This window comes from Ursus maritimus, unplaced genomic scaffold (genome assembly GCF_017311325.1).
Source record: "Ursus maritimus isolate PB19 unplaced genomic scaffold, ASM1731132v1 scaffold_8, whole genome shotgun sequence".
Taxonomy (NCBI): Eukaryota; Metazoa; Chordata; class Mammalia; order Carnivora; family Ursidae; genus Ursus; species Ursus maritimus.
Window position 1 is genome coordinate 53301430 of NW_024426996.1, and position 23893 is coordinate 53325322.

Genomic DNA, 23893 nt, shown 5'->3' on the forward strand with positions numbered 1-23893 from the left:
TTCTGCTTACTGACCACTCCTAAACTTCCAAAATAGATTTCTATAATACTCTCCAGGGAACTGTGATTCTCATTATTCAAGTTACTATGAAACATCAAGACAATGTCCTCCTTCCTTATTTCTATAGTCTGTTTTTTGGTGGTTTTGTTTTGCTTTTGGAATCTTTTTGGTTGTTTTTTTTTTTTTTTTTTTTTTCCCGTAAGAAACCATGTAGGAACTTTTTCCTTAATCTTGAATGAATATTCATCCACACACTTCCAGTTTGGTAGCTGCTTGAATCTTTCTTAGATCTGGAGAGCAGATCATGTGCATAATTTAGAAATCAATTTTCAGCGTCTAATCATTTTTACTGAGTATCATTTATCTGGGTTACCATGTGTAATCTTCTTCTACCTGATATAACTGGATTTTAAATGTTTCGAATCAATTAAGTGTATAAAAATGTGCCACCCTCAGCATGATTTCTACTAGGGCTCTTATTGTCTCTCTCCTGATCTCTATACTTGTGGGAATTTCATTTTTGACAATGAAAAATGCTGCCTCCAATTTCTCTCTGCATTCTACTCTGTCATTTCTGCATGATGTGGAAGTATCACAAAAGAGGGGCGAAGGAACGCTGATGTAATCAGTTCCAAAAATGATATCTATGTATTACAGAGACTATGGCAATAGACAATCAGGGATGGACAAATTATTTTTCTATCATTTTCTTACAAATGGGGCTGCTTTGTTTTATGATGGAAAGTACATATCAGTCACAAATTATTTTTATTAATCCTTTGCCATCTGCCCTCTATATACAATAGAAATACCAGATTCTAGCAACCAGTTACTGGCAAAAATCCATTTTAAGGATTAAGTCCTTGTCTTTAAATATATATATATGTATTTCAGGAAATATCTAAAAGAGAATGTCTTAATCTGTTAGACTGGTACATTTTAAATTGGAAGCTCCATGATATTTCTGGTTTTAAATCTTACTTTACCATGATACACAGGAATGTGGATTAACTAAACTACCACTGAGATAGTTAGATAGATCTATCGATTGATTGATCAAGTAGCAAAAGTATATATAACCGGAAGCCATATATATTTTTATGTTCTCTCTCACTTATCTAACACGAGGTAGAGTTTAATTTCTCCTCCCAGCCATAACCGAATATTCTACTGTTGCCAGCTCCCTAAATTGCAAACATGGTGGGAAAGGACACATAATTCACTTCTTAATTTCCAGCCTTGCAGCCTCAGACTGAATGAATGATGGCTACACAGAGTCACGAGTAGATCTAGAGATGCGTGGGTGCATCCAAGATGGCACCACTTGGTAGATGTAGATACTTGTACAAGTTCTTGATCTCATTGAGTTTCAGTCTTCTTGCTAGTAAAATGAAAATATGATGGTGGGAAGATTGGATAAGAGGATATACACAGGAAGCCTGGCACACAGTAGCTTCTCAATTAATAGTAGTTAGCATTTCAATTAAGTGTCTGAAGTTGTTTCTCCATCTTCCAGTTTTTCAGAGGAAAAAAAAACCAAAAACTTTTCCTTCAGAACTGAAGGATTGACAAGTTCCCTTCTACCTTTTTCTTTCTTTTTTTTTTTTTTTAAAGATTTTATTTATTTATTTGACAGAGAGAGAGACAGCCAGTGAGAGAGGGACACAAGCAGGGGGAGCGGGAGAGGAAGAAGCAGGCTCCCAGCGGAGGAGCCTGATGTGGGGCTCGATCCCATAACACCGGGATCACGCCCTGAGCCGAAGGCAGACGCTTAACCGCTGTGCCACCCAGGCGCCCCCCTTCTACCTTTTTCACTAGGAAAAGAAAATAAGTATTAAATGAAAGAATAGGAATTAAGATCGGGATTATTCTGGGCATGCTGTTTATTGTGAGCATGTCCTTTCGAATTTCATTTCTGGCTAGTAACTCAATATGTGTATTTGTCTTACTGGTGGGGATTTTGTTTAATTATAAAAAATAGGAAAGAATCTACCCATACGGCAAATACAGACTCAAATTTAATTTGTTTTAGGAAAGTCCAGGTTAATCTTTTTCCTACATTAACAAAACACTCAAAAAATATAGAAATTAAAATCACTATACCACATCTTTATAAGTAACCATATCATAATTTCTTTGAAAGCAAGGATTAATTTTACATCTTCTGTATCAACCTTATCACATAGCATATGTTCAGGCCCATTACAGCTAAAATCATTACCTTTTGTGGATCCACAATATTTTATTTCTAATTAAAATGTTTCATAATATTTCAATACTGATATTCAAATATGGGACATCAAATAACATTTTTCATTTTTTTACATTTCTTTATCATCAAGTCAGTCAGAGATACTAGGATTTAACTCACCGGCGGAGGTATAAAGGTATGATCCTGTCTGATGTGGCACTAGCTGTTCTTTTATGATCTATCTCAGACCCAAGAGTCTTTTTATCAGGGTGTGGAGAACAAGGTAGGAATACAGTGACTGGCTTCTGGAAAGGATGTATTGACGGGTGCTTAACATGTATCAGAGGGCTTGTGGATACCACCGGGTAGGAAGTTTCTTGCTGTGTTTTTAAATATGCCACCAAGGATGGGTCAACTGGTTGGACCTAAACAAGGAAAAAACACATCTATTCATATATTTTAATAGCAAAAGATGCAACATACCAGCACATTTCTAAGCCAAGCCATTTCCGAAAATTTGATAGAACCTAGTTCTATACATTTCTTTATGCATTGTTGACTAGAATCAACACGGCATTAATTTATTAAAAACACAGCGTTTGGTCCCCCTTTTACAAAGTCTGTCTGAAATCTAGGTTCCCTGTCCTATGTTATAAATAACTGAGAAACACTCTTAATTGTAGGCAACAAAATGACCTAGAAAACAAAATAGACATTTTACATAATTTCTAATTAGGACTGTTGTTAGATCAAGTGATCTTCAGAAACTATAAAAACAAGACTATATTTATTTATTTCCTCTCCCATAATAATGGCTAATAAAAATAGCGAGCATGATTCTAAAATTTCAAAGTTTATGAAAAATATCTATGAATAAATTGCTCATAATATGTTTTTTTCCCCTAGTTTTTCTTCTTTGCTAACCACTTACAATAACTGGGAGAAACAGGAGAGCATGGGGGAGAGTCAAGGCTGCAAGGACAGGAAATATTGAGAAAACGTATCTTCTCAAATGTACAATGATGTTCCATTATATCTTATGTATACCTTGCGAATAGTGTTTGTCTATATGAACTCCTCATTTCAAAAAAGGGCTGTTTTATAGTTAAATATAACACAATATTCATAATTATAAATATTTTAATTAATTAGCCTCCTGTTTGCCATCCTCTCAAATGCAAACCTTGACTCATATGAATGTCCCAATGTCTGGCATCAATTTTATCGTAGCTACTCGACATATGTTTTTGTCAATAAATATCATTAAGAAACACACACACATACAAAAGTAGCTAAGAAAGCTTTCAAATAAAGCAGGGATTTATTTTGGAATGAGTTTCACTATGCTCTAAATCATCACTTTATCACTGATAACACCGTATGTTAGGTCGTTAAAAGTATAAGAGAAGAATTCATTTACTGATCTATTAAACAGTTGTACCTTCTTTATCCTTTTTGGACCATGTGTGTTGACCCACAAAATCTATGAGAAGAAACTCACCAGCTTTCAATATTTACCTTTAATTGTACCAGCACTGGCGAGCCAAAAACTCCTGGAGGGTAATTTAAAGACACTCGGGAATCCATGCTTGGCTTAAGAGTAAGGCCTTTCTTTGTTACCATGAAGGACTCTTTCTTTAAACAAGACACAACAGAAAAGATACCCAATTTGTACACTTTCACTTCGGCACAGGTGCCCTGTATGAATCGAAGACGGGAAAGGACATTAACGCGGTGCTGTTCTGGGAGTATCTGCTGTGCACACTCTATCTGCTGACCCTGTAATCTCCCACAGCTGGGAAAGATTTCATTAACTCCGAAGGGATGGTCATCTCATGAGATGAAGTAGAAGTAGATATTAGTTTCTCAATTTTGAACAACATGATAGAAAAGAGAGAAATAAATATGTTTTTAAAATTAAATTAAATTCCACCCAAAATGTATAGTGAATGGACAATCACATTTAGTGTTCTCACAAATATTAACTGTTTTTGCAATCCTATCTTCCTTTACCAGAATAAACTTTAATATTGGCCTTTATCCAGAAAATTCAACACTGTTTTAGGGAATTCCAAATGTCATCATTTGGGGAGTTTATGCAAAAGCTAGAGCACCTGTTCTGTCAGCAAATTCTTCCTTCTGACAACTCATAATCTCTTAGTAAAGTCATTTTCTCTATTTCTCTCCTATGTGCAGTGGGACCAGATGACTGAAGAGAGATATTTGTGTTTCATTTTTATATAGTGACATTTAAATTTGTAATGCATATATGCAGGCTTGTATTCAAGCTTTTTTATCACACAAAAAAGGAACTGAGTACATAAAGGAAAACAAAATTATCTACTCGTATAATCACCAAAGCTTAAAATGAAGAGGAAGACTTGAAAGTCATCTGGTCTATTCATGTCTCCCCAAACACCAGCCCGGCTCCGCCCCAGCAGGAGTGGATAATCACGCAGACACACACACAAACATATCAGGCACAATCACAATGGAGACTAATCTATCGTTTGAAAACTGACTAAGGAAGACATTTCACAATATCACTTCAGGAATCCATCGCTGGGAAAATTCAGGGCGTGATGAATGTAGTTAATTGGCTGAAGGGAAAATGGTGAGAGGTGAGAAAAAAAGTCTTCCCGGAACTGATAGTGGGTTGTGCATTTAGAGCACATTTGGCAGATGCTGGGAACCAGAAGTGTTTTTAAGCAGGGAAGTGTCATGAACAGAACTCTGGTGATGGTTTGTTTATCTGACCCCAGAATTAGAATTCTTAGATGTCATATGAACCACACGAAATTTTGGAAGGAATCCAGAGTTTAAAATTTTTTGAGCTAAAAATAGGGATAACTACCATTAGAAAACTATGAAAAGTATATGCTTTTATATTTTCCAGTAGACAAGGATCCTCTTATTTTGTTTTCTGTTTTGCTCTGATGATCCATTTACAAAACATCTTGCTGCCCATTTTGTGAAAGTCACATGCACTATCAACAGGTTTTGCTTTTATAATGACAGTCACACGGATTGGTCAAGATTAAAAAGCCACAGTCAAGGGCAATGTGGACCAGGCTATTATATATACAGGCTTCCTAGACTAAATATAAAATATCCTGGTGACATGAATTAGAATAAATAATTAGAACAGGCTTAGCTTTCATATTCTACTGTATAACTTTGTTTGTAACTCAGAAAAGACACAAATCAGAGAAAGAAGAGATGTATTATAAAGAATTTCTTATTTAGTGGAATTTTAAAATATTTATTCCTTGCCCTCTCTTCAAATAATGACAACTCACATAAAGCAAAAAAGACAAATATTCTGTTTAAAAATAAATTCAGTGGCCCACAGAAGAATCTTTAACCTTAGTTCCCATCAACTCTATGTTAAGTTTAATAACTGTTATAACTTGTCCTCAAAACATATGAATTTGGGGCGCCTGGGTTGCTCAGTCATTAAGCGTCTGCCTTCGGCTCGGGGCGTGATCCCGGCGTTCTGGGATCGAGCCCCACATCGGGCTCCTCCGCTATGAGCCTGCTTCTTCCTCTCCCACTCCCCCTGCTTGTGCTCCCTCTCTCGCTGGCTATCTCTCTCTCTGTCAAATAAATAAATAAAATCTTTAAAAAAACAAAACAAAACAAACAAAACAAACAAACAAAAAAACATATGAATTTGTGACCACAGAGAAACTCAGAATTATTACAATTAAGTCTACCATGAAAAATGGTAATTATTAACTACTAACCCGTGTTAGTAGTTCCCTTTTGTCTTTGTAAGTGCATTTATTCATTTAATCCCTATGACTATCAGGTAGACACTATTATTGTATTCATTTTTCAGGTAAAGAAATTGAGTCATGGCAAGGTTACATAATTTACCCACACTAACATAGCACGGAAGTACAGCAACCAGATTTGAAACCCAGCTAATCTTCCTCCACAACCCACATCCTAACTATCACATGTACTGTCTTCTGTGTATGAACAAAACACAATTCATAGACTTAGAAACTATCTCAAGGCACACACACACACACAATTGTTCATCGTTTTTTTTTGTTTGTTTTGGTTTGGTTTTGGGTTTTTTTTTTTACATATTTTCCCAACTCATGAATGATAAAAAATAAAGTTAGATTACCTGGGGATTCCAACATTCTTAAATTTAGACAGAGGTCTGTCACACTTAAATGTTAGTCTAATGCTAATCCAAAGCATGAAGCTAATTAAGCCATGATTTTGATTTTGTTTCCCAGGTAAAAATACAACATTTGCTGGGTCCTAGACCCAAGTTCTTCATTCCTAAGTTTGGCCAGTAATTTCTGCTCTTTGATCATAAAGATCAAAAGATAGCAAAAAAATTCGTGAATTCACTGGCATTAATCTAATCAACCCTCCCATTTGTTATCAATGGAGCAATTATATCTATACACAATCTGGTAATCTGAGTAATATTTAGTAGAGCAGTCAAACAGCAAATGTAGATATAGCCAAGGATTTACCAACCTTGTAACTTCCTCTCATTCCTTCCAGTGAATTTGGGGTTAGGTAACTTGAATGAAGGTTTATGTCAGACACTTTCACCATGATGTCTCTGTAATTTCCCCTGTAACGTGCAGTAAATGGAATTGCAATGCATATTGGAAATGGGATTTTTTTTTCCATATCTGAGCATCCAACAGTGATGACATTACTGACCAACTCTTCGTTATCATTCACTATTAAAGAACTCATGCTGTTAATGACCTGGCATTCTAGATGCTGTAGAATGTATGATGGTGCTGTAATATAACAAGACACTTGAGGGCTGCTATCACTCAGCATATCAAAATACCTGCAGGAAAAAAAAAATACACCGTTTTTCCAGTTAGTTGATTTATGTACTCTATGGCTAAATGCAAAAGAGAGGGAAGCAAACCACAAGAGACTCTTAACTATAGAGAACAAACTGAGGTTAATGGAGGGCAGTGAGCAGGGGATGGGCTAGATGGGTGATGGGTGTTAAAGAGGGCACTTGTGAAGAGCACTGGGTGTTGAATGTAAGTGATGAGTCACTAAATTCTACTCCTGAAACCAATATTACACTATATGTTAACTAACTAGAATTTAAATTTAAAAATTTTTAAAAATAAACTATAAAACAAATATAAATAAATAAAATAAATAAATAATAAATAAGCAGGCAAGCGTGCACAGGCTCTAAAGTCACATTGTCTTGGTGTGACTCCCAACTCTTCCACTTACTAACTCTGTAACCTTTAGCAAAATACTAAAGCTCTCTGTGCCTCAGTTTATACAACTGCAAAATTATAATAAAATAATACCTGTCTCCTAAGAAGGCTGTGAGAATTTTTTTTTTAAAGATTTTGTTTATTTATTTGACAGAGAGAGAGACAGCCAGCAAGAGAGGAAACACAAGCAGCGGGAGTGGGAGAGGAAGAAGCAGGCTCCCAGCGGAGCAGGGAGCCCGATACGGGGCTCGATCCCAGAACCCTGGGATCAGGCTCTGAGCCGAAGGCAGACGCTTAATGACTGAGCCACCCAGGCACTCCAAGGCTGTGAGAATTAAAGAAACTAGTATATGTCAAATAATTAAAAAGCTATGCCTGGCACATAGTAGGTATTATGTATATGAGCTATTATTACTATTGTTACTATTGACATTACTATTATTATTTTGGTGGTTGATTTCTCAGTTTTGTTTGCTTTACAATATGAATCTGAAGATTGCTAATGCTTCTTGATAAGCCAAGTACTAATACCTGAATCATTTACTAAATTTTGAGGAAAGGGGATAAATACATATCTGGCAGTGGAATTATCCAAGCACATGATATCGAATGATGTTTATTATGTTTTTTATAAAACCTGAGAAAGGTACAAAAGTACTGTGAACTTATGACTAAGCAAGATAATTAGAAGCAAAATATTGACAATCCTGAAGAATCAATACAAAACCTTATTTTGACCATTTGTTGTACTCTTGCTTTTTATAACCATCACCTTTGCCAAAGCTTTTAGAGTCTTAAACATTTGAATTCAAATTTGAGCTCAATCATTATTTGTTTGACCTTAGACAACAATAATTATTATTAAAACACCCAATATTTTAGCTCTATGGACCAGATTTTAGGTTACACATTGTTTCTTTTTTTTTTTTTAATTTTGTTATTGTTCAGTAATCTCTCTATCCAACATGGGGCTTGAACTCGTAACCCCTAAATCAAGGGTCACATGTTCTACTGACTAAGCCAGCCAGGTGTCCCCACATTATTTCATTTAATCCTCACTAGGGAGTCAGGCAGGTACTACTGTCATTACCTTTTACACATAGGGAAATTGAGGCTTAGAAAATTTCACTTGTTGAAAATCACATGGATGGTAAGTCTACAGAATCAATAATGGAATCCATCTATATTTAGCACAAAAGCCCAAACTCTGACATAATATCCTCAAATCATTCTAAAGCACTGGCTTCTTTATCCATTAGAAACTGAAACTAATACCTAATCCACAATAGTATGAAGATGGAATGAGATAAAATATTTCAACTTCTTTTTAAACTTGTTATAATAGGGGGTTAGCATAAATTGCATGCTCAATAAGTTAGATCTCTACATTAAAATTACCAACCTGAATTTCTCCTCTTCTCATTTCTTGTCAGTGAAATGACTGAAATATTGGCAATGTCGAGAAAAATGAGAGGATCAATATAAAATTGAGCATTAATACCCAGTTCTAGGATAATCAGATTTTAACTATTTTTTCAATTATTAGTAAATTGAATTTTATAATGCACTTGAACATAGATATCTTAAAAAATGTTGCAATTGCAGAGAAGTTCATTTATTTATATTTATAATTCTGAACCTGTAAAGTTGGAATGAAAATTACCCAGTACATTGGTTTGTTTGTATATTCTCTGATGATGGTACTTCAGAAAATGAGAAACAATTTCTGAATTGTTTAATAGACAATACAGTGACCCAGCCTTGTATAACTTCAAAAATGATTTTCTTCTGTGCCTTGGAAACTATCTGCATACACTCTTCTAAAAGACTGAGGATGAAGTGAGGAAAGAGACCCATAAATGCTTCCGTTTCCTCTAGCCTTAGTCAAATAGGTCTAGTCTGGCAGCTAAAGTAATCAGATTGTTTTGTGTTACTCTTGTTTCCCTTTGAGTCTATATACACTAGGACAACGCACTAGAAGAGATAGGTTTCTTACAGAAAGCTATCGAGGGAGGAATCACAACAGATTCCCAGTGAGATTTTGTTTATGACACACGTATTTTAAGTGGCCTGATGGTTTCCTAGCCTGAAGGATTGAAAGGAGTAGTCATCTTTATAAATATGCAAGTCAAGCACAATTGGTTTGGATGCTGCAAAGAGGAAATCACCAATGAGGGAACACCTAAGGGAGGTGTTGGAGGGAGTGGTTCAGCAGTGACTCACTAGTTCGAGTCATTTCTGAATGTGAGAATATGAAGTGTTAATGTTTTTCTCAAGTGAAATGGGCAGCCACATATTAACTAACTTAATAGTTGTTTTGTAGGGGCAGTAATTCTTTGAACTTATGGGGTCTATCAAGCATTGAAAGTACTTCCATGACATCTATAAAATTCATTAGATTCTCAACCCTGTAGGGACCTCTCAGCTAATCTAACTCAACCTCTTAATTTTATTAATGAGATAACTAAGGTCAAAATAGCAAAATGAGTTGCTTGAGATTGAAGACTCAGTTATGGTGTTGTCCTGGAAATGGTATTATACACCTGAAAAGAGCATCACACATCATGGCAGAGAGGGGTTAAGTGAAGGTTGGAAGTATGTGGGGGGTAGAGAAAGTGAAGGTTGTTGAGAGTGAAATCAATTACAAACTCACATTTAGCTCAGCGTGAACATCTGCAAAGTAGTGTGGTGCTAGGCCCTTTACATGACTTTCTCATTTGACTTTACCAAATAATCCCAGGAAGTATATATTATTTCTACAAAGAAGAATATAGGGCTAAGAAATGAAGTAAGTTGCCCAGGGTCACAAAACTAGTATGTAAAAGAACAAGAGATAAAATTTAAGTCTGTCTGACTCCCAAAGCAATGATTTTTTTTTTTTTTAATTATTCCCCATTGTCTTCTAAGGGGGTGATCTTCGCAGGAAAACTATGGCTGTGAATATTTTATTTTATTTGGACAAATAGGAATTATTATCCCCTTGTATAAGGGAGATAATTTATGAAGTATATCTGTCAATTTCAACTTTTTTTTTTTTTTTAAGTTGGGGGCTCTTTGAGAATCTGGGAAAAGCTCTGGACCATCTCCAAGGAGATAAAATAGGTATGAAAATATACACTCAGTTTTAAAAACTGCCTAAAGCTTAGCCATGCCCCCTAGAGTCTACAGACACAGGTTAAGAATTTATAATTTATAAATAAAATAAATATAAGAATTTATTTGAGGATATAGTTAAAATAAATCCGAGGCTGGAAAATGCTTTTCTATTATTTGAACTCTCCACAGCCTCCTAGTTTTTTCTTATTATAATTGAAAGAGTAGTGACTTAGAAGAGTGTTCATGTTCTGGACAATTGTTCATTTAGACTACTTTCTTCTATCGGATTCCTCTGTTGAAAGAAACATTTAGTGTTTGTTTCCTAAAATTATAAAAAAAAATATTAGTAATAGCAGTCGTATAATTTTACTGGGAGTAATTTAAACTGAATTATTGATTTACAATATCTTTTGGAGATCTGAAATGGAAATATAAAATCCTAGTCATATGTAAGTACTACGTATAATAACTACAGAAACACACACATCAGCAGGCATAGACAAGCACCTCTCACATTACATTTACTTACTCCTTCTCCATTATGTTACTCTTTTGCTTTAGACTTTCTGAGTCAATGGAAAGAAGACTATTCAGATACTTGCTGGAGATATCACATGCTATTGAGGATGTGGTAATCTCTTCTCTTTGGCTTTCTGAGGTCTCTTGAATTTCTCTTTCTGTTGTCTGAATTATGTCATGCATCTCTTCCTTGTTGCCATTTATGTTCTCAACAGTCATGTGTTCTGTTTGTTTATCATCTTCATTTTCAGCATTATCTGGGAACATTTTGTTCTGTGACTCCCCTTGCTCTGGTACGTCTCCATTCAATGAGGTATTGTGTTTTTTTCCCACTAATTCTGAACTCATATGTGCTTTATTTTTTTTTAACTGGACCTGGTTTGTATAAGGACTTTGCTCTCCATTTGTGGGAGAAACAGTGGCTGTTTCTATGACATTTTGTTCCCCTCTTGCAGCAATGTCTGCTGCTTTGATATCGTGAATGGTGGACATTGTCTGCAGTGGGGTACATTCATCATGCATGCCGCATAAATTACACATCTCTTTTTCTTCTTTCTTTAGAAGTGTAGCAGTGCGCCCCAAATATTCATTTATTTTCATGAGGCAGTCTATGAAAGTAGAGATTTCTGCACACACACAGACACATAAAAAAAACAAAATACAAAACTGAATCAAATTATATTTCTCTACTTACATCTAATGAGGTATGGCAAGATAACCTTAGAAACTTACCAAGGCACTTACCAGGCATTTAAGCCTCTCTCCCTCCTGAAGGAGAAGTCATTTGTACAACTGTCACTCTTTTGACACATTTAGGAATTGGGGACAAATTGCTTCTTACTGTAGTGGCAAAGAATAAGGCTAATTCCTCCTGCTCATAAAAATGCTTTGAATATTTGAAGGCAGACACCATGATCCCCTGACACCCATAAAACTCGTCGATTGAAGTCAACATCTCTCTCAATAATTCCTTGATGTTTTAGTATGATTTTGAGAATTATTCCTTCTCCTTTGAATGTACTATATCATTTATCAATGATCCACATATAATTATTTGCCTAAAATTGAGCAGAACACTTCAGATGAGCCTTGGGTAGCCGGCATACCATAGCTACATTACTCCTACTGGTGCAGATGCTATATTTTTTTTAGGTGTTTTGTTGGCTGCTATGAGAATTAAGTTAGGTTTACACTATTCCTCCTGCTGAGCTTGTGATCATTTACAATTTTCAAATTAGCCTTCCAAAAAATAGCTCTAGTCTTACGAGTTCTGATTCTCTGATTAAAATGGCACTGGCGACTCAAAGGCTGCTAAACCAAGTCAAGCCTTTTCACGCTGGTGTAGACCCTCCCCATGATCTGATCTGATATAATCTCTCACTTCATCCCCGCGTCCTAGCATTCTCTTCTTTCCATCCTTCCTCTGAGGTTACAGCTCACAGCTGAGGTCATCTGATCACTTCTTGCAGGCCTGGCAACTCTCCAATCTTTAGAATTCAATTCTGAACTAAGGAATATATAATTTATAGCCCCATTGGTCAGTATTTTAAGAATCATCATTAAAGGATCCTTTTACGAGTCTGAGTTTATTTTGGGGCTCCAATTTTGACAACTTGTGTTTTCGTCTTGTACCTAAGACCATCTTTATTTTGATCTCCTGTTCTAGTAGCTGTGCCCTTATCATTTTCCATGAATAAGTATTTGTTTCAATATGTTGCCTAGGACCATATTCAGTTCTGTCCAGAGACTAGAGTCCCAGCTACAAGCTCCAGCTGCTATTGTCTGGGTCGTGCTCCCTTTGGGCAGATTTCCCTGATGCCTACCAACTGCCCCCTAGATGATTTCTTCCTGCCATACTTCTCAGCAGCCATAATTGGGACTATTCCCAAGAATCTGCTCCCCTCCTAGTGTATGTGGAAGAGGGTCTAATTCTATAGCCCAGCCCGGTCTTTCTAGCGTTTTTACAGTAATTGGTTCAAGTTCAAATAATTCTACAGATAGAATATCATAATCCAATATAGAAAAACTGCTTGTTTTACCTCAAACTAGGGATATTTTCCTACCTTTAATCTTGGATCCTGCTAATAATATGCTTGCCTGGAATGCTTTTTTAAGATTCCTCATTTCTAGCTGCATAAATCCAATTCATTACTTAAGTTTTAGTTTAAATACAACATTTGATCTACAAAATTCCCTATTGTCTACTCTAAAAGTGGAATCTTACCTGCTTGGGAAGTCTCAATGTACTTCCTTTGTATGTCTTTAACGGAACTAGCCTTAACGTCCCTTGCATTACTGTGCATTTGTCTTACCTTATTCCCCCTAATATATTGTTAGTCCCTTGTGGACAAGGCTGTATCTTAGCGTTCTTTGCACGCTCCTTCGTACATCTCAAAGTGACTACCCAATCAACATTTCTTAGAGAAGGAATCAATAAAAGAAATACTTGCCTTGTCTCCAGATACATTGATTCTCCTTGTCAAGCAGTACATACAGCTGCTGGCAGGTGGAGTGCAGAGTGCCTGCCGTGTGCTCCAAGAGTTGGTGAAGGGCCCCACTGAGCTCTTGACCCAGAAAGACCACTGTGGCTACCCAAGTGGCCCCACCAGACCCTTCACAAGGGTTATCACCCAGGAAGGCCTGCTTTAGCATCAGGTTTTGTCTCCAGATCTGTTTCAATATTTGGCCTAGTTTACCTGAGCCCATGTCCTCTGAATCCATTTATGTTCCAAGAGTGGAATGCTTCTTTTCTGCCAGCAAAGCCTAAAGGTTTAGCAAACTCAAACTTGGCGATGTTACTTCGCTTAATCTAGGAGATGATCCGAGGGAGCCAGCCAAGCACTTTCTCGCAGTAGAATAGTTTATTCAGCTTCTTGTTGACCAGTGAAAAGTTACTAGGTGACCAAAGGAGGGGCGTTCCCACACCCTGGGTGCCATTGTGTACAGAACAGATTAATCACAGGGATAGAACTAGCTAACTAGCTCACACGGTCCCCCTCGCCATGTAAGTTTTACACATTCAATATGTAATTGAAAAACTCAAGTTTTGAGGCAACAAAATATAGACACTGTGGTAGGATGAGAACTTTATTAATCAGATGTAAGCTGTTTAACAATATTGCCAACAAGATTGCTATGTGATATTTAAAAATACTTATGAATGAAATAGTGTGATGTTTGAATTGCTGCGAATCAATCCAGGGGAGTGGGAGCAGTGTACAGATGCATGAAGATGTGCTGTTACTTGTTGAAGCTTGATATGGTTTACAATTCTAATTAGCATATATTTATAACTTTTTATAGTAAAGAGTTTAAAAAAAATTCTCTGCTGGAGCAAGTGTGTTACCATTGGTTAGAGAAGTCTAATTAGTACCTTCCTATAGGCAAGTCTTCAGGGAGATTGAGATAGGTGCTTGGATTCTTTACTCTGTGATAATTTCTCTCTAATTAGAAAAAAACGCCCCTTCACTAAAATAAAGCAAACCTGAAGAGTGACTTTCTCTGAACTAGCGAGGACTCTTCAGCACGTATAATTAAAAATCTAATGCAACAAGTTCTCATCACCACTGGCCACTCAGTTGGCACGTTATGCATGAGGCCATTGCAACACAGGACTTGATACGGGAGAACCTGGGAGGGTGTGGGGGAACCCAGGACAGCCTGTTTCCTCCCCTCCAACTCCACCTCCCCCCCTCCCCTGATAAGGGAGAACACAGCCCCGCAGGGAGAGAGCAGTACATTTCACATGGACCCCTGTTCCCTCAGAGGTACTAGATGAAGTGAAAGCTTTCCAAAGGGGGAGCCAGACTGCTTCCTCCCACGGCCATCGCCTTATCTCACCTACCGCGGGGATTCTTAGAGCCACACTCCTGACACCTGGAAGACAAGATAGGGAATCAAAACCCAGTGAGTAAAGAATGAATACCACAGGTCTAAATACTGCCCCAGCTGCCTGTGGTTTCAAGAGTCTGCAGGAAAAGGAAAGGAGCAGTATGCCGCATGGTGCCAGGTTGGTGGTGGAAGTGGGGGCTCAGTGAACCTCTGTTCACCGAAAAGGAGATTTTTTTTTTTTTTTGAGATATGAGTTCATACCACATCATGGATCACATTGTTTTAATATTTTTTTTTTCACTTTCTTCTCAATACTAAACACTTTCTGGTTCAATTTTCTTTTCTTTTTTCTTTTCCTTTGATTCCTGAAATAAGTATTTGATTCTCGGTAATGGTGTATAGAATGGCTTTAATTCAGTGTCATTTCTGAAAACTTTCTATAGCACTTACTGTGGGCTGGGCACTAAGTGCTGGGAATAGGGCCTTTTAGGACTTGGGAGAGAGGCAGACACATAACAGTGTAGACAGTGCAGCTCAGCCTGTGTTGAGAAGTAGAGCAAAAGTAGAAATCAACAGGTCACGAACACTGTGAGGAGTAGAAAAATCATTCCAGCTAGAGGCCCGGGAAGTGTTTGGATTGGGAGCTAAAGGACGATCTGGATTTGAGCGGATAGACAATAGGGAAAAGGCACATCCCAGCATCAGAAATAATCACATGATCAAAGGCATGAAGGCATGGAATGATCCAGCATGATCAAAAATGGGAAAGCATGGCTTTAGAGGAAGACTCAGGAAGGAGTCAGAGGAAGTGACGAAGGTCTAATAATTGAGGAGAGTCAGGAAGAGAAGTTGGAATTCTGTTTGGCAGGCAAAAGAGAGAAATTAAATATTTTTAAACCAAGTTAAAATATGACCAAAGCTGCACTGCGGATAGTTTAGATAGTAGAGACCCAAGAGGGAGGAGGCTTGAGGGCCCACGTTGGAATAGCAACAGTGCAGCCAAGGGAAGGGGATGCCGTGAGAGGGGGTTTGCTGTCAAGTGACTAGAACTTACTAAATCATTAGTTAGAGGGATAGGAATAGAGAGCATTAAAAATCCATTCATTTATTTGAGAAATATTTATTGGCTCTTGGTGCAAGAATTGTGCTTGGTGGTAGAATGTGACTAAAATTTTTAGCTTTGATGACTGAATAGATGGTAAAAAAAATTCATTTAATTAAGGAACTTAGGAAGAAAAAGACTTGCCGGGTAGATAATTGGATTAATTTGGTATTTGTGGAGTTTGAGATAGCTTAGGACAGTCCTTTGAAATGTACTAGAAATTAAGAAGAAAAGTTAGAATAATTTTGGCATATTTGAATGTCATCAGCAAACGGCCAATGGATGAATCTGTGGAAGTAGAAGAGATCAGTGGAGATTTATACCATGCACATGTTAAGTGTTGAATAGAACTGAGGGTCAAATGCTGAACATGGGACCAATCCACATTTTTTTCCCCTTCTAAATATGTGGGAAAATTCTTCCTCAGGGCAGGAGGATAAAAAACAAACAAACAAAAAAACAAAACAAGAAACCCCAACATTTCTCTTTAGCCTCGTTGACATTTGCTATCCTCAAGTCCAAACTTGTTCTCTGTCTGGCTTCCCAGGAACATGTAATATTTGCAAAGTCAGACCTACCACAGGCCATGGTACATTTACTTGCTCAGACAAGCACCTGCATGTTCCTGCCTCTTGTTCGATGAACTGATGTCGCTAACCATGGAAAGAACTGACATTTGCCATCAAGATTTGTGACACCCACAGACATGAACTGCAAAAATTCACCTCGAGGGTTTGACATTTGATTAGCATCTTCATTGTGGCTACTAGTTATTATCACTACTGAGACTTTCTTTTACTTTCTTTCCTGAGAACTCTTTGCTTCCACTGACGTGAAACTCCTATGCAGTTGGGAATTCATACGAAACATTTGGGGGTTGAAAAGCAACAGCTCTGAACGTTAAAAGCATCACAGGGAGTAGAAATGAAATTCAAGTTAAGTAGGTGCGTCACTTGTTTACTATACCTGAGAAAGAAAACTCTGCAAGAGACTGAACAATGTGTTGATGGCAGTAGAAGGTGACGGCAATGCAGTTTGAAGTGTGATAGAGTATGCCAGTTGCCATGGAATTTATAGTGAGTAATGGTTGATAAGTCAAATGTTAAGCAAAAGAGTTACATAGGCTTGAGGTACTAGGAGTCAATATTATAAATCCTGTTATCTGATGTTCTTTTCTTTGAGTGCCTGTAGTTGCCTACATCAGACATTTTGGTGCAACGAGCACAGGCTAAATTTGCCCCATTTGAAAACTCTTGTTGGATTTCTGTTTATCTTTTATCTGTTTCGGACTAGCTCATACAACTGCATGATGTGTGGAAGGAGTAGGAAAAGTAATCATTTTGTTTTTGTTTCCCCCAGTAATTTGTTACAGAATTCTCAGTGTGCTTATCGATTTTTAAAAGTTTTTTTTTTTAAGATTTTATTTATTTATTCGACAGAGATAGAGACAGCCAGCAAGAGAGGGAACACAAGCAGGGGGAGTGGGAGAGGAAGAAGCAGGCTCGTAATGGAGGAGCCTGATGTGGGGCTCGATCCCAGAACGCCGGGATCACACCCTGAGCTAAAGGCAGACGCTTAACCGCTGTGCCACCCAGGCGCCCCCGATTTTTAAAAGCTTTTAAAGAACAAGTGATAAAAATTGAAGCTAAGACTTCTGGTTAAACAATGTAGGTTAGATATATATTCTATCTCTGCATCCTTCCAAAATGCCACTGAAAAGGATAAATAATATATAAACCCTAAAGGACAAAGAAAACAGGTGCTACTATGATAGACAAAAGATGTCAACAAATCTGTATTTGTTGATCTTTTGAAAGATCAAAATCACATGGGCAAGTTAAATGACTAACCAAGCAAAGAGAGCAGCTCTAGGGTAGAAAATAGGCTAGTTCTCGCCATGGAATCTCAGAAGGTACCAGGAATTAGAGATATAAGCACCACTAACTGTGAGAGTGAAGTGGGGAATATAAGCAAGTTATTACTGGAACTCAGTTTTGGAAGGAGTAGATTCCTAAATCCCTTCTTCGGCCCCAAACAGCCAGACAACTCTCTCTCCCATACATCAGAACCTAGAGATTTTCTCTATGAAGAAGATGCAGCAGGGAGTACGAGGCCTGGGCTGAGGCAAGAAATGGAAGGAAGTGCTATGATGATGACAAGGGTTAAGTAAAATGTGACAGTGTTAAATAATGAGGTCCCACTCTATTGTTCCGCTCAGTTCCAAGAACAGGGTCCGGCAAGCATAACCTGTCAGGCAGAAAATTAGAGGTTTCCTCTCTAGAGTAACTTCACACCCAAAGAGAAAAATCTATCAATAGGAACTTTTAGTGCCCCTCCCCCTACTCCCTACCCCCAAAAGTTTGTCCTGCCCCTGCCAGGTCATCAACAATGAAGCATCCGGTTGGGCAGTCATAAGCCCCATCTATGCATATAAGTTTGCTAAAGATGCTCCTGATGTCTCACATTTAAGAATGGAATAACAGAACAGGGAGTTGGGCATTGGAAAAAGCCTCTAATACAATGTTAGACACTTAAGCAAGCATGAATAAAGAACTTGAAAAAATAGAGCGAGCACAGGGAAGAGGAGAAAATATCAAATAAAGCTATAATTAACATCATTAGAGCCTGGGATACAAGACAATAATGCATCTACAAAATGAAACAAAAGGTTTTCTAAAAAAGGGAACATTTGGACAATGAGAAAGAACTCACAGAAATGAAAATAGGATAACAGAAATTTTTCAAACTGGTATATGGGTGGAAATAAATAGTTGAGGAAATCTCCCAGAAGGTCAAACAAAAAGACAAGAGACAATGGGGAGGAAAAGGAGGTTAAGAAAAATTAATGGTTCGATCCTGGCAGTCCAATTAATATGCCCCCTAGAGAGAAAAAAATTGAAGGAAATAAATTATCAAGGAAGTAATATAAGAAAGTTTCCCAGAACTGAAGAATTTCATATTCTGGATGGAAAGTTCCCAGAAAACAATATATGCAAAAAACATAAAATCATAATTGGTTATGTCATAATGAATATTCAAAACCCCGAGGACAAAGATCCAAATAGCCTCTGAAGAGGGAAAAAAAAAGTCTCTTTTAAATCAAAAGGCATTGAACTTCTCAACAGCAACACTAAGACCTAGAAAATAACAGACTTGTGGCTTTAATATGCAGAGGGAAACCTCTTTCTAACTTAGAATTCTGTTTCCCCTAAACTGTCATGTAAGTGTGCAGGGGCACAAAAACGAAAAGTTGCTGGGATGTGCTGGAAGGATTGGCCTACACTATGGTGATAATCATATTGCAATATTGTGACATTGTGATTTATCATAAGAAAGGTATATTTGGTTTCAGATCCCAGTTCTGGAACTGAGCTACTAAAACTGAGCTCCTAAAACCCTTGGAATTTCCTAAGCCTTGAGAGCAAGCAAGGTGTCCTTTGTTATGCTAATGAAGTGACTCTTGGACAGTCCCTGCGGATGAGGGCTGGGTGTCAAACTCTGCTCCAGGGAGGCAAGAGGGGCTGGAGGCTGAATCAATTACTAATGGCCAATGATTTCATCAATTATGCCTATGTAATGAAGCCTCTTGTCAATTATCTTTCAATACAACTGGAAAAAATAAGATATTTTTTAAAATGTGAGGGGTGGGGCACGTGGGTGGCTCAGTTGGTCTAAGCATCTGCCTTTGGCTCAGGTCATGATCCCAGGGTCCTGGGACTGAGCCCTGTGGTGGACTCCCAGCTCAGCAGGGAGTCTGCTTCTCCGTCTCCTTCTGCCTGCCACTCTGCCTGCTTTTGCTCACTCACTGTCAAACAAATGAAATCTTTAAAAAAAAAAAAAAAGTGTGCAGGGAGGGGAGGTCATTTTCAGGTATGTACATATCAAAAAATTTGCCTCCTATGTACATTTTCTTGGGAAGTACTAGGGGTGGTACTCATCAGAAGCAACAGAGTTAACAGAAGAAAAAAGGCTTGGGAATCAGGAAATAGAAAAGCCAAGAAAGATAGGGACGGATGAATTAAACGCTTAAAATGAAATCCAGGCTGGCAGCAATGCTGAGGACCTCGAGAGTTCCTAGTCCAGGCTGCGGCAGTCACCTGGGGGTCCAGGAGCGCTGTCTGCAAGCGGAAGTTGGAATTAAAGAACTATCTGATCTTTTAATCATTCAAAGAGAATTTTTGCAATTCTATTGGGGAATTTGGGGGAAGAATTATTGATAACTGAGCAAATGAGATAAAATGAGACAATTAATAAAATGAAATTCTAAAGGAAAGGATATATAATCATAGTATACTATATAACCCTGGTATGGATAATACTTACACAGCCATAATAACAAAAATAACTGTAATTACTTTTAAGTAATACTGGTGATATTAGTACATTACCAGGATGGGTACAGGAGGCGCATACATAGAGAATGAGTATAATTGGATGGATATGAGAGCAAAAGGCTTATTTCTATGTCAGGAAGCCAAATATTTAAAAATAAATCAAATATTTAAGAATACGAGGAAACTAATACTTAGGAATCTGGAGGTAAGTGCCAGAAGAAACCGCTAAAAAAAAAAAAAAAAAAAAAATTGAATGTCATTGCCCCTGGTGAAGATTGTGGGAAAAAGGAAAGCAACTCCGGACCTCTAAGGGCTAGTCCAGTGCTCCCTGCTGGGCCCAGGTGTTGTTAGGGACTGGCCTGCCACTCACAGCTAGGCCCTGGTATTCTGCGAAACAGAAAAAATTCAAAGAACATTAATATCATACAAGGACATTCTGTGACCATAATGGGTCAAGGCAAAATGAAGGCCAGTCTATAATCATGTCTAAACACAAACAAGATACGAGCATTGTCCTAGCCACAAAATACCAAATATCTCCCTGTTTCAGCTCATATGGCTGAGGGCTACTTCTTACCAGTTGTAGCTTTAGAATTTCTCTAGTCTTCCCTCCCTATAGATAAAATTTACGGAAATACCCAATCATAGAATTGTCTCCATTTCTAAACAACTTCTCATCCAGATCAAGAAACGTCCCCCAAATCACACAACCAAAGCCCATTCCTATAAGTCTCTTTAACTGAGAAACCCCATGGTGTTTTACTCATTTTACTGAAATGAGTAGTAAACTCTACCTATTCAATGACAGGTGTGTTCCTGGTGGCCTTTGACTGTAGGACATCAACAGATGCTTGGGTACTTCGGCTGAGAGGAAGGAAAGGAGCAAGCGCTGTTGCCTTTCTTTAAAGTTGTTGTCGAGCTATTGATTCTTTAAGAACTATGTACAGGTATTACTTTGATATAAATGACATTTATACACTAAAAAAGAACTAAGGCCAAATGTTGCATTCATATTACAGTTGCATAACATATTCACATCAAGTGGGTTCCTTCAGAACAACGAATGCATATTCTTATTGACTTCATAAGGAATATTTTGTCATTCAAAAATGCTTGGAATTCAGTGGCAGGTGTTCAAGAATGAACTTAAATTAAAAGTAGTCAGTTGCACTTGGCACGATCCTCAAACAGAGGTGGCATAATTACGACCTGGTGATGGCCCGCTGTCAAATACTTCATCTGGAGCACAGAGCTCTGGATACAGCAGAAGGTCAACAAATGTTGGATGATTAAGACAATGATGAAATGTAATAAATAATCCACACATCCTTTTAAAAAAAAAAGTCATCAGACTCTTCTCCTTAAATAGTAATTTTAAAAATTGCTTCATATTATCAAATACTTGGTCAGGGTTCAAGTTCCCAGTTGTCTTGTAAAAGTCATAAACACCGTATTTTTCACACAAGTTTTTAGAAGTCGGGCTCCAAATAAAGTCCAAATACACAACGAACTCCTTGTTAATGATTTTCATATGAACTAAAGAACTAAAAAACTCATTAACAACATGCCAGTAAAAATGGAGATAGAGCAATTTAATTATAGGTTTAAAGCTTATCTTTCATTTTTGCCATTTTTATGTGTGATGAGAAGTAGAAGTAAGAGTTGATTTAAACTAAGTCACCAGGGTGCTTGGGTGGCTCAGTCTGTTGAGCGTCTGTGTGATCCCAGGGTCCTGGGATCGAGCCCCACATCAGGCTCCTTGCTTGGTGGAGAGCCCACTTCTCCCTCTGCCTGCCACTCCCCCTGCTTGTGCTCTCTCTCTCTTTCTCTCTCACTCTCTCAGTCTCCCTCTCTCTCAAATAAATAAGTAAAACCTTTTAAAATAATATAAAATAAAAAAATAAACTAAGTCACCAGATTTACAAAACTACAGCAGACATATTTGCAGCAGTAGTTACATTCTTTATATGTAAATACTCAATCTTTATCATTCAATTATAGTAATTATTGAATTTGAGATGCCTTGTCATACTTGGGAGTTTAATACTTCAAGTCCTCCATTGGCAAGTTCTATAGTCACTATGTAAAGAAAATGGAAACAGTAATAGTACAGTCAGGGACTATATTGGAATTGAAAAGTTATTAAAGGTATTCCATTATTTGGTTAGCAAAACCTCCTTTTTTAGCAGCATTATTGGCCTCTGAAATTAATACCAGGGTTTAGATTAAAGCTTTGGAACACTTCTCTGTTGAGTCATTGATGTGATTGTAAGGATTCTGACTCTTTATACAGTCATGAGCTGATGACATGAAACCAATGAAGTAAGTTTTTATGTGAAATAAAAACTAGATAGTTTTCCTCTCTGCCAAAGTTTCCTGAGACACATTTTCAAATGAGGGTGTGCTAGATGCATTGTTGCTATGTACTTTATGGTATCCTAGTATTTTTTTTTGAAGATTTCATTTATTTATTTGAGAAAGAGAGAACAACGGGGGAGCAGTAGAGGGCGAGGGAGAAGCGGGACTCAATCCCAGGACCCTGAGATCATGACCTGAGCCGAAGGCAGACTCTTAACTGACTGAGCTACCCAGGCACCCATGGTATCCCAGTATTTAGAATGTTTCTATACCTTCCTCATGACTTGATTTCTTCTAGGGTATGATTAGAGTTTTGAGGGTAGTTCTGGAAAAAGACAGAAGAAACCTGAAAGAAGGAGAAGTCTAGAAAGGAGAAAAAAGAAGGGTCTAATATAAACTATATATTTCTCCAAGTTCACCTCTAGGTGCCCTCCTTCCCTCTGGACAGTCATAACATAATCTACCCATCGAATATGACTGTGCTATTCTAGATCTCAGTTCCACAAAGTGACCCTTCACCTGTATTCTAGGACATCTTCTAGAGACCTTATTCCCAGACGTGTCCTACAAGGACTCATCTCTTGGGAAGTGGAATCGCCATCTCATTCCTCACACCACAAAAATAAATTTGCAAGAAGCATATTCTTTTTTTTTAATAATAATATTTTTTATTACATTATGTTAGTCACCATACAGTACATCCCTCGTTTCTGATGTAAAGTTTGATGATTCATTAGTTGCATATAACACCCAGTGCACCATGCAATACGTGCCCTCCTTACAACCATCACCAGACTATCCCATTCCCCCATTCCCCTCCCCTCTGAAGCCCTCAGTTTGTTTCCCAGAGTCCATAGTCTGTCATGGTTCATTCCCCCTTCTGTTTACCCCCCCCTTCTTCTTCTTCCCTTCCTTCTCCTACAATTCTTCAGCAGGAACCACACCTGCAACATCATGGAAACTCGTTTTTGAAGTGAGGACGGGATGCTGAGGATTGCGTAATTTGCTGCTTTTTAGAAATAATAGAGCACTTCCAATTACTATGAATGGGCTAAGACAAGCTCAGAACCCCACCTCAGAACCACACAATAATGTCATCACCAGGAGAACAATAGTATACACATTCAAGTATCTTTGTAGCTCAGAAATAAAATGAGTTATAAATAGAAAGTATTAAGTTCCTCAGAACCACAACTTTCTCCTCTCTTAGATACACTGTTATCTTGACACATTG

General features: G+C 37.7%; 1 protein-coding gene across 1 annotated transcript in view; it reads right to left on the bottom strand.

Moving 5' to 3' along the window:
• Window positions 1–13755, bottom strand: part of DTHD1 (death domain containing 1) — a 65140-nt gene extending 51385 nt beyond the window's left edge. Inside the window, exons 1-5 of the mRNA XM_008701377.2 lie at window positions 13485–13755; window positions 11045–11660; window positions 6695–7022; window positions 3710–3889; window positions 2372–2616 (exon numbers count right to left, since the gene is read on the bottom strand). Coding sequence (XP_008699599.2) covers window positions 2372–2616; window positions 3710–3889; window positions 6695–7022; window positions 11045–11660; window positions 13485–13755 — 1640 coding nt within the window. The remainder of the gene's footprint in view (window positions 1–2371; window positions 2617–3709; window positions 3890–6694; window positions 7023–11044; window positions 11661–13484) is intronic.
• Window positions 13756–23893: the final 10138 nt, after the last annotated feature.